Source organism: Cyprinus carpio, chromosome A22 (genome assembly GCF_018340385.1).
Source record: "Cyprinus carpio isolate SPL01 chromosome A22, ASM1834038v1, whole genome shotgun sequence".
In the NCBI taxonomy this organism is placed as follows: Eukaryota; Metazoa; Chordata; class Actinopteri; order Cypriniformes; family Cyprinidae; genus Cyprinus; species Cyprinus carpio.
In genome coordinates, this window is record NC_056593.1 from 18,074,284 (window position 1) to 18,089,969 (window position 15,686).

At 37.3% G+C, this 15,686-nt stretch overlaps 2 protein-coding genes across 9 annotated transcripts in view; one reads left to right on the forward strand and one right to left on the reverse strand.

Annotated features, from left to right (window-relative positions):
- Positions 1-15,686, reverse strand: part of LOC109072041 (E3 ubiquitin-protein ligase RNF123-like) — a 124,268-nt gene that overhangs the window by 33,775 nt on the left and 74,807 nt on the right. The gene's annotated exons all lie outside the window — the stretch shown is intronic.
- Positions 2,505-14,533, forward strand: LOC109054275 (amphoterin-induced protein 3-like). Of its 3 annotated transcripts, XM_042712153.1 has the most exons (3): positions 2,505-3,332; positions 3,546-4,868; positions 14,109-14,533. In XM_042712153.1, the coding sequence occupies exons 2-3, from the start codon at positions 3,582-3,584 to the stop codon at positions 14,184-14,186; spliced, it is 1,365 nt and encodes a 454-aa protein (XP_042568087.1). In that variant the 5' UTR covers positions 2,505-3,332; positions 3,546-3,581; the 3' UTR covers positions 14,187-14,533. The 3 variants fall into 3 exon arrangements, with proteins under 3 accessions (XP_042568087.1, XP_042568085.1, XP_042568086.1); XM_042712151.1 differs by lacking the exon at positions 14,109-14,533 and having other exon boundaries at positions 3,546-5,907; XM_042712152.1 differs by lacking the exon at positions 14,109-14,533 and having other exon boundaries at positions 3,551-5,907.

Genomic DNA, 15,686 nt, shown 5'->3' on the forward strand with positions numbered 1-15,686 from the left:
ATCCACACAAAACAGACATTCATATAACTATAAAATGGTACATGAACTCTGCTCTGACAGCAGCACTGTGCTTTATTATGCTCAGGAATGAGAACGCAGACAACAAAAGAGGCAATATAGAAGCAATGTCTCAAATCGTTCTCCTTCGGTTCGTTCCTCTGCATGAAGTCGAGTTTGTACATTTGTAGAGTATGGCACAACAGCCTGCATCAATTTTCTTTCTGTGTTAACGAATTGTCTGGCTCAGTTTTTATCCGAAAACCATCTTAGATTGCAGATTGCAGACAATAAGGCAACATCCCATCTAATTGCCGGAGATCAAAAGAGATGTGCAGATGAAGTGATATTTCCCAGGTCCGTAGATGCCTCTTGATGCTTAGTACTGGTTGATTTGAGGTGGAAAAAAAAAGTTATTCTCTGCAATTCTTTAGACCGTTGGAAAAAGTCTTCATGAACAAGTGCAAATCGGAGTAATTACCAGAGAATTATGTGGAAAACAATCAAGGGTGTTTGAATCCATCGGTATCCCAAAGTACACCATTATCGCTTTTGTGGTAGGCACTTAAAATACATGATAAAGTACATGGTACTTAAATACATACAATGGTGTGAAAGTTATTCTTTAGAAGAGAACAATGCTGTGTCGGAACGAACACATGTCAAATCATAAATGTGATTTTCAAACTTGTGATCACTTCTTAGCCGCAATAGACTCCCTCTTTCTCTACAAAACAAAGCTTTTCTTGGGCACATCTCATTGTTTGTCCTCAATGATCAACTACCCAGCCAATGAGAACCATGTGTCTTTCTATCTTGAATACATCAGCAGACACTTTGAGGTCTTTTACCATCACAAAAACACCTTGTAGAGCATCTATCAACCACTGAGGGCTGCTTCCATTGAACAACCTGTCAGAAGCCACACCATTTCCCGTGAGTCATATTTTAACACCTCTTATCATCAAAAAATATTAACTAACTGTCAAAGGGCAACAAATGGTATCAGAACACTCTTGGGAAGAGCAACACTCTGTATCTGGGGGCATCTAAAACTTTAAGGTGCTCAGCAGTTTGAAAGTGCGTTCTAAGGTGTTTCTTAAAGCAGATGGATATGTCATACTGATGAAAGCGCAGTAAAGACGTCAGGAGGGAGGCCATAATAAGCAGTCTGATGCTTCGCTGGTTCTTGGGTCAAAGTTATCAAAAGGTGCAAAGCAACTTCCGGCTCAAATTGATGGTTGTCTGGAAACATATGCAGGAGAGACTACGCTATTAACCTTAAGGTTCCTCTTCCTGTCTTCCTTCATGTTTCCTTCACTTCCAGAGTATTGTTTTTGAAAAATGAGCAAGCGTAGAGCCAGGAAACCAATTTTCCAGAACAATGCTACATCGGGGGACTTTTGACAGTGAGCAACTTAGACTGAGTCTTTGGTAAACACTCGGTGAAATATTTCGCCTGAGGAAGAGTGACAAGAAACCTGTCGAAAATGAGGGCCTCGAAAATCAATTACAGAAATGAAACTGGCAAAGATGATGAGAAGAAATGGATTATGTATTAGAAGGACTCAGAGAAGTGCGTGCATGTAGGACTACTTGAAGACCTTTGACAGTGCCCCACAGCAGTGGTTTCAGAGGATAATGCACCCTGACAGTAGTCAAAGCCTGTTGCAACTATAACCGAAGGGCAAAGACAACTTACACAGGCGGTAAGACACACATTCATAAAGAAAATGTGTGCTATAAGCAAGATAAAGATGTTTATTCATAGATAAAGATTCTCTACAGGTGCAGAAAAACAACTTCAAGGACACGGACACACATACTATCTTTAATTCATGAGGATGAGTAATGTCAGGTTTATAGTGTGCACTCAACCATAATGAATACACAATGAACCAGATTATTCGAACTTGGCCATTTGTGTTCAGTTACGAGACATTCAAGAACCATTTTTGGTGTTACTGACATCACACCTGGCACAACAAAGATTTTCTACTATTTTAGATCCACATGCATGACTTCTGAACACTCAGGATATAGAACAAGCATATAGCCAAGTCATATGGACTATGTTTGCGGTGATTTTATTTCTATTTTACCTCCGTTTTACAGAACAGTGGAGAAGCAATAGGATGATACCAAATGAAAATGTAATTCCATTTTGTACTGCTAGTGGCACCGAAATTAGACACTTTACCTTTAAATGATTAGCTAATCACAACCAGCTTTCAAATATAAGTTTGCCTTAGAGGTATCAAGTAAAGGCAGAAATGCATATTAAAGCTAATGGGATTAAACATTAACCTGACAAACACGTAAAAGCAATTAAGGTTTATTCAGATCCCAATTAACAAAGGTCGATGAGATATTAGGGGAGGCTCTGGAAAACACTTCCCTTTCATAATCTCTGAACTCAACCAATCAGTGCTCAGAAGAACCCTCCCCCCTCCAGAGAGCCCCTCCTCTGAAACTCCATGCCTGTCTGTTTATAGAGCGCAGAGAGAGGAGAGACAGAGACAGAGACGGAGAGGGAGTGTAGTACACACTCAATCTCTGCGAGAGAGCGACAAAGAGGAAAAGGAGGAAGACCCGTACAATTCAGAGAGCAAATCGGAGGATAGGACAAAAAAAGAATGAATGCTGAGGAAGAAAAATCTTGATCTGGAAGCGATACCAAAAAGCTTAAAGATCATAATCTTTGTTTGTGCTTTAATATTTTTACCAGTTTCTCCAGATGCCACGTGGACACTGGAAGCTTAAAAGTCACCGAGAGTTGGTAGCCCTATATGCCATTTGAACAAAATGAGCGGACAAACTGTATGTCTAAAACTTAAGGACTACTTTCACCAGGTTCTGGAGCAACACTGACAAACAACTGTGTCTGTATCTTCTGGTTAAAACTAACATCAGATTGCTTGTATTGTGGACTGTTATTGTGGTTACTGTGGTCCATGTGACATGCTATACGCCTGCTGCTCAGCTGAAGGCAAAATTATACTAACTGAACTGGACAGGATGCTGACTTTCTCAAAAACATCCTCCAGCCTGCGGCAGTAACCTAACTCTTGATTTAAGACCTCTTCTGTTCTATCCCAGAGGTCAGAACTGCAAAACAACACCAACTAGAGAAAGGATGGTGCACAGAAGGATTGGGCTCAGCCTTGAGGATGGAACAAAAACAATTGCTTTCCCTTTGATGGCTCGAATGACCGCCCCTCCAACTCTCTCTACCTGAGAATGGACTAAAATCTGGGGCAGCACTCAAAATTCAAATAACAGCCAAACAAGAGTTATGAGATGGGATATTTGGAGTAACTGCTGGCTACCTTAAGGTAAAGATAATATTATCATCTTCAACTTCTAAGAATAGAATTTTGTAAGTTGATTAAAGAATAATAGTCCTCGCACTGATGTACTCTCACGTTTTGGGCTGACAGAACAGTGCCAAGTGAGCGAAGAATTATTGAGCGAGCTATCCACTGTATTCAATAACTGATGTCTTTTTGTTCTCCTTGTCTTGCGATCTGATCTGTTCGATTTTTAAGGATAGGAACACCTAACCAAGACGTCCTGACAACACAATGCTGTGCACTCAAGGTGGGGCCGCACCCCTAATGCTGAGCTCTTTTCTGCTGCAGCTAGTCAGAGCCAATCTCCCTTCTGGTTGCCTGATTGCATCCGATATCCTGAGCTGCACCAACCTCGGCCTCAACCAAGTCCCGGCAGAGTTGCCTAGAATGGTGGCAACACTGGACTTCAACCACAACCGCTTAGAACGTCTTGAGGCGGGTAGCTTTGCTGGTCTGCCCAATCTTGATACCATACGGTTAGCCCACAATCAGCTGAGCAGACTCACTCCTGGAACCTTCCGGAATACAAGCAACATACGCCATCTGGACCTTTCCTCCAATCAACTGAACATTATAGAGCAGCACTACTTTCAAGAGTTAGTAGGAATCAAGGAGTTACTCCTTTACAACAACCAGATAGTGAGGGTAGAAAGCAAAGCCCTGATTGGTTTGAGTAACCTACAGAAGGCCTACCTGAGCCATAACAGACTGACAGATTTCCCCTTCTTTTCTATTCAAGAACATCCCAATCTCACTACTCTGGATCTAAGTTCGAACCGTATGCCCAACCTTCCTGTCAAAGACATCGCAGCTCTGAAGGAAAAGGTACAGAAAGGGTTGTTCCTGCACAACAACAGCCTAATTTGCGAGTGCTCCATGTACAGCCTGTTTAAACAATGGGAGTACAGAGGCTTTACCGCAGTAACAGATTTTCGGGAAGAGCACACGTGCTTGCTTTATGGTGAGCAACGTGCTATGGTTCGTTTTCTCAAGCATGTACGATACTTTGAGAACTGCACAGTAAAACTTCCAACGAAGAGAGTTAGCATGGAAGCAGACGCTGGGAATTCAGTGATGCTGGATTGTATAACATCTTTAAAGGGAAAGCATCTCAACTATTCGTGGGTATCCCCAAGTAGGGAATACATTGCTCCTCCTGGTAATAGCAATACGCTGAGAATGTATTCAAATGGTTCTTTGGAAATCTTGGTGGCACAAGAGAACGACTCTGGGGTGTACTTGTGCATGGTCCATAACCATCAAGAGTCATGCAATGATTCTCTTGAAGTTAATGTAACTGTGCAGCAGCCCAGTCAAGAGAAAGAACCCTTTAACACTGGCTTTACAACCTTGCTGGGCTGCGTTGTCAGCCTGGTTTTGGTCCTTATGTACCTCTACTTGACACCCTGTCGCTGCTGGTGTCTACCAGCAAAACCAAGCCCTGTGAACGAATGCAGTGCCCAGTCGTCTATCCTGACACCAACGCCACCTGCCACTACGGAGGGCCCCGGCCGCAAGGTCAGTAACAACAAGCATGTGGTCTTTCTGGAACCCATCAAGGAGGCACAGAATGGGAGGCCGCGGGCAGCACTGGCCCTTGAGCATCCCAAGCTGGCAGTAACACGGAGCGATGCTGACTCTGTCACTTCCGTCTTCTCAGATACCACTATTGTGCCATAGCGGATGCTTACCGACATCCCAACAAACTGCTCAAATGAGCACGAGGGTCCTTCAATGTGGCAGTCTGCAACTGCACAGCTACTCAGGACAGATCAGGGACAGGGCTTTACAAGCCCATATCAGTGAGCAGAACAGAGCAGGAAAGCATATACAATAAGAGAGAAGAAAGATATAAAAATAAAAAGGCAAAAGCTGGAGCCATGTGCTCCCAAGAATCACCTTTAAGGCTTGACTCAGCCATGGCGTTATGAGAGGAAGGAATTGGTTTGAAACTACAAAAGCTGAAAAGGCTAAAAAGCTTTCCCTTTACCACTGCTTGAGCCTTGATAGATTCATAGTTATGAATTCCTTGTCTAGAGCCTATAACCAACTGAATACTGCATAAACCCTACTCTACTCTAGAAAAAGCATGAATGATATGGAGGAAAATGACAAGTGCATAATAGATTTATGTTTTTTTACAGATATAACTAGGATGTTGATTTTTTTGATGTCCTTTGTATCCCTGTGTTTCAGACTGGCAATTTGGTGATTAGTTAACAGCAGTAATTAATTTGCCTACTTTGCAAATGTAAGGGTTTTGGCCAGAGAAAATGCATCTATAAAAGTAGAGATTGTTTATTTAAAGAAATTGACATGCAATCCTGCAAAGTGGTGCTTCTAACCCATATGAATGTGGATATCATGCAGAGGTCACATCTCATCCTTAGTACGACTATAACTTGAAATGGATCAATTTTTATGAAATGGAATCTGTGAAAAAGTACTTTTTGCCCCTCCCTAAGCATTCCATGTTTCCCCTTGTCACCCACCCCTCCCTTTCCACAAATCCTTACTTTGTCAGCTTCTTAATAAATCCTTTTGCTTCGACCCCAGAGGTAAATGTCTGCCTTCTTATTTTTAATTTGCAGTCTTTACAGCAAAGATGAACATTCAAACTATAGAATGCGTGTCCTAAAGTTCCTGCTTTTCTATTCAAGAGTAAATCTAAACTGTGTGCGCAACTGTACAAAATAACATATCATCAAAAGCTGCTGTCAACTATAGCATTACAGAAGTTGTGTAATATATCCGGGAACAAACCTAAATATGCATGAATATCATGGTTGCTTTTGACAATGGCATACAAAAATGCCCATTGGTCAGTAAAATAATTGTGTGCCATTGTCAACCAGGCACACAAAATTTTTACTGACCAATGAAGTCGCAGCACAAACCACTAGTACTCTTTTTATCTCTAGAACCTCGGGCCAAGTGAAGGGAGAGATTCTGATTAATCAAGTTTGTGTGATGATCTGGAGATTTGCCATGACAGATTAAAACATACGGGTAAATGGAGAATTTTACAACAGTACATTACCCTTGAGCCGAAGCCCATCTACCTCAGAATAACTGCATACTAATGAGTGTGTTCCATCCAAACTGTACTAGTGTCACTAAAACCACTATTATCATAACCATTATCATCATCACCACACTATTTTGTGCCACAATTCTAACCATATCTGCATGGACACACATTTTGACATCCAAGGCATGCATAGTTTCCACCTAGGCTCTGAAGTAGAAGAGAGTGGGGTAAGATGTGCCACTTTTATAGGGAGAGTTCACCAAAAAAATATAGTTCCTCATTTCATTCCAAAACTGTATGTCTGTCTTTATTATGTGGAACATAAATGAAGATATTTGGAGAAATGTCTTAGCCTGTATTTATTTATTTATATTTTTTTCTCCATGCAACGGAAGTCAGCTGTACCCAAAACTGTTTGGTTACCAACGTTCTTCAATATATATATATCCCATAAGAATCCCATAAGTATTTTAGTCTATTTTGCTACAAAATATTTACATTTTAATAGTCATCAATATGGTAATAAGGCGAAATTTTTTTTTTGTATTTACATGCAAAGCAATGAATGAACAATTCATGGCTTATCTTTATCTAGACAACTTTACAAGGTTTTATGCAATGGGAATTCAACATGTTTAATACATATTCTTAGGAGTAAAACTGAATTTTCCCATATGCATTTCTTAATCACCTGCATCTGACAACCCATTTCTAAATAAATATTCACAGGACCAAAACTGTACAGAATCTGCCTCACTGACACATCTTACCCCCACCTTCCCTAAAGCTAAATATTTCAAAGACTTGGAATGTCTTTCAATATTCAGATGCTCAGATATACCACATTCCATAATCGTCACCACCCTGAATGCATGTTCTGCTGGGTATGTGTCTTTTCATGCTGTATGAAGCTCTTGTTAAGGGACTTTACGCAGTGGGGTGCAGTTGCTGCCTCTGAGCTGTGTGTGGTTCACCTCATTAGTGTTTTATTTACCACACAGGATCAATACTCTCAAAGAACAATATGTCAAAACTGTGACAGCCCCAAAAAAGCACAGGAAAACCTCAAATGAGCCTTGGGCTAATTGAAACCCAAGGTTTGTGTGTAAGAGGGCTTTTTCGATATCAGTTTCATGTGTATGTGTGTACTGTAATTAGTCCATCATCAGGAAAATACGATTGCAAGACAATACCAAATAAGAGACAGGATATGAATAAAATCTTATATCGATGATGAATCAATGTTAACAGTGATAATGATATGTCAAGCAGCATAAAAAGACACACAGTATACATACACAAACTAAAATACAATATTCTTTCTGTGAAAATACATTAACAAGGGCATTTATAACGAATAAATATATTCCCACTACGGACCTATCAACCACAAGCCAGGACATAATTCTGTACTGCAGGTCAATGCATAAAGGGAAATCCTATAATCATAACATCTGCTGAGCTGTTAAAAAATGGTCTAAAATTGTTCTTCCTCGTGCACCATACTGAGCTTGTGAAGACCAGTATGGGCTTTTGTTTGAGCCATGATATTTTCTCTTTACCATTGCTTCTATAAGACACAAAGATTATTGGTCCACATTAGCAACGTCCTGGAAACAGACTGTATCTTGTTACAAAATCACAATAGAAGTAAAAAGGCATTATTATAAAAAAATCTAAATTTTGAGAAGTGAATGAAAGCAAAATTTTAAGATTAAACAATTAGTGCTATCAAAATTAAACGAATATATAAATATGATTAATTGCATTAATTAGCTTAGATGCTAAACTTCTTTAATACATATAAAGTGAGAGGAAGTCCACAAGGGGTGGGGTACTTTAGTGTGTATATAAATGTATATTATATTATATTTAAAAATAATAATAAATATGAATTATATCTTTTATACTTTTCACTGCTGTGTGTGTGCACTTGGATGGGTTAAATGCAGAGCACCAATTCCGAGTATGGGTTACCATACTTGGCAAATGTCACGACTTTCTCTCTCTTCTTTCTAAATAGTTTTTCCCTCCTAAAATTATGAGCATTTGGGTCATTGGTGTTTTATAGCCTTCTTTGCGTTAGTCGCATTGCACTTGGCGTGAACAGTCCATCACAGCTTAGTCATTAAATGAAAATGGATCTTTTCTTTTTAATTCACTTCTTTCAGACATTTTTTTTGCAGAAAGGCCTTCACCAGTGCTACACTGACAATAAACACACTGCTTTAGTCTCCCATAACACAGTCCCATCAGCTTGATTTTCATTTTCTGGCTTCTCTGCAAGATTTCCACCATTAAAGCTCAGCAGGATAAATCCAACAGTTTTGCCCAACAGCCTGTGAACATGTAAATGAGGAATGCGTAATTGATTAGCTTGACTCTATTCCTGAATGCTTTAAACTGGAAGCATAATAAAAAAAAAAAATTATTTGAGAGAATTAAATAGATTATTTAACTACAGTGTGTCTGAGGTGTAACCTTAGCAATTATGACGAATGGCAAACCATCATCATAATCTTTTGAAAAAAAAAAAGAAAAGAAAATTGCATTTGCATTCTGCCATGCAAATACGTTTTATGTATACATATACACATACATACATACATACATACTAATTCAGAGCATTATTTCTTTGGTCTAGATAGCAGATCCCTAAGAAGAATGACAGATACATCACCCTCCTTTATGGCATCTTTCATTTCCTGCAGTTCTGGCCCATCCATTTCATCACAGCTCCACATCAGTCCTTCGATTACCATCAAACAAATTTAGAGCGCTCATCAATCAAGAATATTTACAGTTCAGATGAACCTTGCATGCACGCCAGACAACTGAAGAGCAGAGATTTGCCTCCTACAAATACTGTCTGGACAGATTTAGCTGTAATCTACATCTGAGATGAATCCATTCTGGGAACTGTGCGGGGGAAATGAAACCTGTGATTAATTCCACCTTAAGAAAACAAGCAGTTTTGTTGCGGTGTGGTTTGTTGTTTTGTCTTTTTTTTATTATTATTGTTCTGTTAGAATTTTACGCAGCATTAAAAAAAGTTCTAAACCATTAAAATACCAATTAAACCCCAATCATAAAATGTGCATCAAATATAATACATGAATCAGAGCCACCTCACATTACTGTTCATTGTGCATCTTATTTGTTAAAGTTTTTCTTAAACGTCTAGGACAAATGTTAAAAGTGAAGCCATGCATGAAGCACAGCTCACACAGATGCCACCTTCGAATCAAACAGCTCTCTGTTGGTCAATATAACAAATACTATGTTGCGCCTTAAAGCTGTTGTGAAATCTGCATGGAATGACTGGATTTGGCCTGTGAAAATCTGCAGTGGTAAACAATGATAAATGTGACCATAACTTTACAAAAACAACATACTTTCAAATGAATTAAAGCAACATTTATATACAGCACATGCAATTTAGTCACATTTTTTCCATGGAACAAAAAAAAGAGATGTTTAGCAGAATGTTTATGCTGCTCTAAGGCATATGACAAAAGTCCTAAAAAAAAGCACTATAAATATCTTAACATTGGTCCACCCAACATATTTCAAAATCATATAATAGGCTGAAATTTAAGCTGTTATTAACTGAAAACCTTGCTTGACTCCCATGGTCAAGAAAGAAAGAAAGCTTGACTTTCATACACAATCAGGAGTCACATATCTTAACGTCGTAATTCCTTACATCACTGAGGGAAAGCTAACAGAGCCATACTTTAGAGTACTGGTCCGGCAGCCTTCATTAACAATTTAGGACGTCCCTCTGACTTCAGCATTTAAAAAAGCCCAACAATCTCAAACCTATTCATCACAAAGCTAAAAATAAAATCAAGGGATGGCAAATTGCACTTCAGCATTTAAAAAAAAAAAAAAATCTATATAAAAAACATACATTTGAATCAAACTAACATTTAAAAAACAATTATTAATTAATTAATTAATTAAAAATTCATTTCAGATATCAATAAGACAGAAATACAGCATCGGCCTAGATTCATTTAAAGTGGAAATCAAACCACACTGGAGAAAGTGGAAAGTACTGGGTGTCAGGGACCAGGTCAAAGTGACACCAACCCTTGCAGGTCAGCCTTCTCAAATGCACATTACTATTGAAACACACACATACAATGAAATAAACCATTACGATTCTTTAGCAAAAATGCACAAGAATTTGGTATCGGCAATAAAAACTGCAGAACAGCAAAACAGTGAAAGGCCAGTTTTTGTAGTATTTTTCTGTAGTAGTATTTAAAACTGGTTTAGCTCTGGGTATCAACAGTGCTATCATTAAGGACTTCCCCTGCGAGATGTGTGTGCGAGCGTATCCTTTTTCACTCTCTAAACCTAACAGGATGTTTAGACATGAACTCTGAGCCTGGAGTCCGCTTGAGTTAATTAGCAGGCATTGTTAATGAGCCGGCAGTTAGCCGCTCCGCTGGTATTTGATGAAGCTGTCCAGGGCAGGCTTACGATGACTTACTGCTATTAGCGCTGTACAGAGCAGACAACCAATTAAACATCACATTCAAAGACTTTCACCATATTAGTACCGATATCACAATGGAAAATAAGTCCCATGAGAAACAAAATATTATAAACACCTGATGAATGATGCTGCAATGATTTATGGAGCAGTGCTGTAGCCAAACAGCACAACAGCCTTTTGGAAAAAACCTTACTGATGCACTGCAGGCTGAGGATTCGGTTCACAACAGAGAACTTACAACCAAGTTTCAAACAGAGAAACACCTCAGAACATGTGTATGTTACAGTTCAGATTCACAGGGAAAGGGTGTGAAAGAAAGACTGCAGAATGAACGTGGCACAGATCAACACGTGAAATGGTGCAACAATTAAATTTCAATGAGGCTTTTGAATTCATAGCAGGATTGCAAAAAGGTGGAAAATTTCCATTAAATTTCAGAAATATTCCAGAATTTTTGGAAACTTTCCGAGATTTTTTGGACACTTTCCATGATTTTTTTTTTTTTTTTTTGAATATTCCAGGGATTTTTGGAAAGTTTCCGGAAATTAACTGGAAATTTTACACCCCTTTGCAACCCTTGTTCATGGATTTATGAAAATACCTGTCCAGTTCAAAAAAAGCATGTTGAATCTAACATGCAAAACCAACGCTTTTTTAAAAATCCTTCAAATTACACGTCAGGAACCTGGAATACTATACAGAAATGTAAACCAATGCAGCATTTATTCGATAAGAAATACACTGAAAACAGTAATATTGTGAAATACTATTACAATTTAAAATAACTGTTTCTATGTGAATATATTGTACAATGTAATTTTTTTCTGTGATCCAAAGCTGAATTTCACACGATACTACAGAAATTTTTCTAATATGTTGCTCTAAAACATTGATTATTATTATTATTAGTATTATCAATGCTGAAAACACTGTTGCTAATTCAATTTTTTGTGGAAATCTTTTTTTTTAAGATTCTTTAGGAATAGAAAGTTCAAGAAACAACACATATTTGAAACAGATTTTGATTTTTTTTTATGCAATATTATAAATGTCAAAAAAAATTTTCAGTCCTTGCTGAATAAAAATATGAATTTAAATAAATAAATATATAAATAACTTCTTACTGACCCCAAACTTATAAAACTAAGGAAAATTCAAAGTACATGAAATGGCTTGATGAGAACTTTTTAATAACATTAAAACACATTTCACTCTGCAAACGCTTTGACTAGGGAGCAATTCTACAAACCGAGAGCTCCATTTGGCAGTTTTCGCAATGGCTGCACTAAACCAGTATTTACTGGAGCGTGGACCACCTGTGGCGTGGAGTCTCACAGAGCACAGAATCATTGAAGAACGCTGCCACCTCAGCCTATTACAAAAACACTCGTTTCTTCTCACCATAACCATCTAATGACACCACACAGCGTCGAGATTTCTTATTTTTAAGCACTACTGGGGAAAAAAAGCAAAAGCTAATATTCTGTACTTCCACGACTGCTTGCACCCATGAGTCACGCAGAGCTTGTGAGAAGGTGACACGTGTTCTTGCAGCTTTGACAGGCCTGCAAACTGTGGGTTGAGTGATTCGAGGTTCAGAATTGAACAGTGAGTGAAAACTGACGCGCCAAATAAAGGGTTTGGATTCCAGGGGAATTTATTCACCCATTTTCTCTCTGGTGAAGGCCCTGCCTGCTGCTCTACCTCAACATTTCTCCATAAAATACCTATACCTATAACTAATGCTTCAAATCAATCTGTCACCTCTATTTCATGACTGTTTCGTGATGTGCTGTTATCATATTTGGTCCATCAAGGACATAAATGGCCATAATTGTACCACTGGCTCAGTCTTGCTCTTTGATGCTGAATGTGGGTATAGGCTGGAATGGTACACTCTTAAAAATAAAGATTCTTTATTGGCATTGATGGTTCCATGGAGAAGCTTTACCGAACCTTTCCATTCCAAAAAAACAAAAAGTGTATTGTGGAAAAAGATTCTTTAGATTTTCCAAATGTTCTTTACACTGAGAAAGAAGTGTTTACTGAAAGGTTCTTTGGGGTTCCAAACATGGTATCACTATGAAAACCCTTTATTTTATTTGTACATACTGAAAGCAAAAGCTTACATGGACACTGGCCATCACACCTCAAGGGATGGTCATGTCATTTCAGACGAGTGAGAAAGGATCCGTCGTTCCTGCCAGAGCCGGTCAGATGGGTGCAAATACACACATGCAGCATGACGGAGCGACAGGGATGAAATGTCCTTGGTAAGACAGATGCCAGTGTGATAAATGAGCCAAAGGAGATGAACTTTAAAGGAATATGCAACAAAGGATTTTCGTTGGATCTGTGGAACACAGAAGAAGTTGTTTTGTAGAAAGTTTGAGCTGCTCTTTTCCATTCAATGAAAGTGAATGTTGATGGATGATTGAGAACTTTTTGGACAAAAAACAACAACAACAACAAAAAAACAACAACTACATAATAAAATGTAAATTGCTGTACACTGTGATTTTTTTTTAACAATTTAAAACTTTTAAACAAAAATATAAAATTTGTATTTTTTTTATGTTATAGGGAGACAGAGAAAAAAAAAAAACTATTTTAACCACAATTTTAACAATTTACTGTAAAGGTTCATTGCATAGTATATTACTATAAAAGTATTATAAAGATTTAAACTGTAAAAATTATATAGTAATTTATACTTCCAAAAACTACATTTTACAATATTTTTCTGTTCAGTTACACATAGTAATTTATACTTCCAAAAACTACATTTTACAATATTTTTCTGTTCAGTTACACATAAAATCTTTTTACTATTATAAGTTCTAAGATAATTTATATATTTTTTTTTAATTTAACAATAATTTACTGTAAAGGTTCTTTATATACTAAAGTCATATTTATTTTGTCATATTTTGAATGCGACATTCCCTGGAAACCAGGAGCATGAACATGCTTCTAAAGTTCTCTTATGTGTTCAACAAAATTTGATGGATTTGGCTTTCTTTTTCATGACGTTTTCATTTTTAGGTGAACTATTGTTTAAGTAAGTGCACAAATTCGCAAAGAAAAATCCCATCTTCAGGCTTTCAGTAACACGTATCAAATGTCAGAGGCACAATTTTGAGAAAATCCTGAATAGATTGCTTTTGCCTGTGTTACACTCTCCATTCTGATTCTCTCTGCTTTCTCTTCTTCTCTTAAGATGTGTGAGTCCAGACCAGCGGTCACACAGCAGCCTCTTGCTCCTGACATATGGACCACTTGTGCATCTCCACAATGATCTCACGGATAAGATGACAAACACATCTCGAGCCGTAACCTCCTTTTCACTGCAAGAAGCCATACGACTTCAGTCGTACAAGTCTCTATAATATTTCTTCTTACAAAACAGAAATTCACAAGATTTTTCTGAAAAACTCTGCCCACGCACTGTGTATCAGCGAGGGAAAGAAAACAATGCTGATAATTCAATGAAAGACAATGATGTTTACAACTTCTAGTTGGAAAATTATGTTTGCAAATGCCACGTCTGTCTTTCTTTATTTCCTGTAAAGCAATAATGAATGAGAGGATGTAGACTAAATGACAAAATATGAATCCTTCCCTCTTCCTGAAATGCTAAGATGGTATTCTGACTGTGAATGTGATCTGTAATGATGCATTGTGGGAATGACAGAGCAGCATGGCACTGACTTGAGACTTAAAATAAGGTGAGGTGAAAAAAAAAAAGTCTTCAATAAAGAAAAACAAGCTTGCAGTTTGTCTTTTCTCAATATTTGCATCGACAAGTCATTCACGACTTCCGCATAGATATGAAAGGTAAGACTTTGAAACCTGAAAACAAATTAAACAAAAACAACAACAAAAGTTTTCTTAGTCTAATGCTCAGTCCTAACTAAAACTGCACAGTATTAGAAGTCCAATGTTGCAATAAGTGTTTTCTGCAATATATATTGTGATCTCTTTCACTTGAGTTATGAATAGGCCATATCAGGGTAACTGGTAATAGATAACTTAAAAAAAAATATATATACATATTGATGAACTTGATGTACTAAAACTATTATATATATAAACCTACTAAAAATTACAAAAGCACAAAAAAAATTACTAAAACTAAAATTAAAATGAAAACTGACAACATAGGAGCTTAGAGCTAATTTAAAATATCTCAATGATACTAAAATAACACAGGGCCACATTCTCACTGTTCAGACCCCTTCAATATGACTATAAGATAATAACAATAATAATAAATACTGTCACTGTACAATAAAAAATAGAGTATAAAAAGTATAGTACAACAGTAAAATACCAATATTAATCCCTCAATTTTCTAAATTTTAAATATTTTAATTTTCAGTGTTGCACTGTAAAGAACATGATTTCACTGGTTCAAAATACCACTCTTCATAACTTTAAATATCACATAACTTCTGATAGCATAAATGAGTAAATAACTGAATGAATAATTAAATTAACTGATGAATGAATAATGAATAGACAGATGAACCAAAGAACGAACGAATGAATGAATGAATTTACAATGTGGTGCCAATATAATTAATCAGCAGAATAAATAAGCAGATGTTACATTTACAACATAGGCTCTGCACAAAGAAAAGAATATTCATTTCTACATATATATTTTACACAATCTAATTTTTAATTTTTGCCTGATAAAAACACTGGAAGCGAGTGGAAAAACTATCATCACTCCCATCATAACCAATGAAGCTGTCCACAGTGTTACACTTGTAGTGCAGACAACATCACAGAA

What these genes read in the sequence shown, in the direction of transcription:
- LOC109054275 (XM_042712151.1), top strand. Translation starts at nt 3,582, where the DNA reads ATGCTGTGCACTCAAGGTGGGGCCGCACCCCTAATGCTGAGCTCTTTT.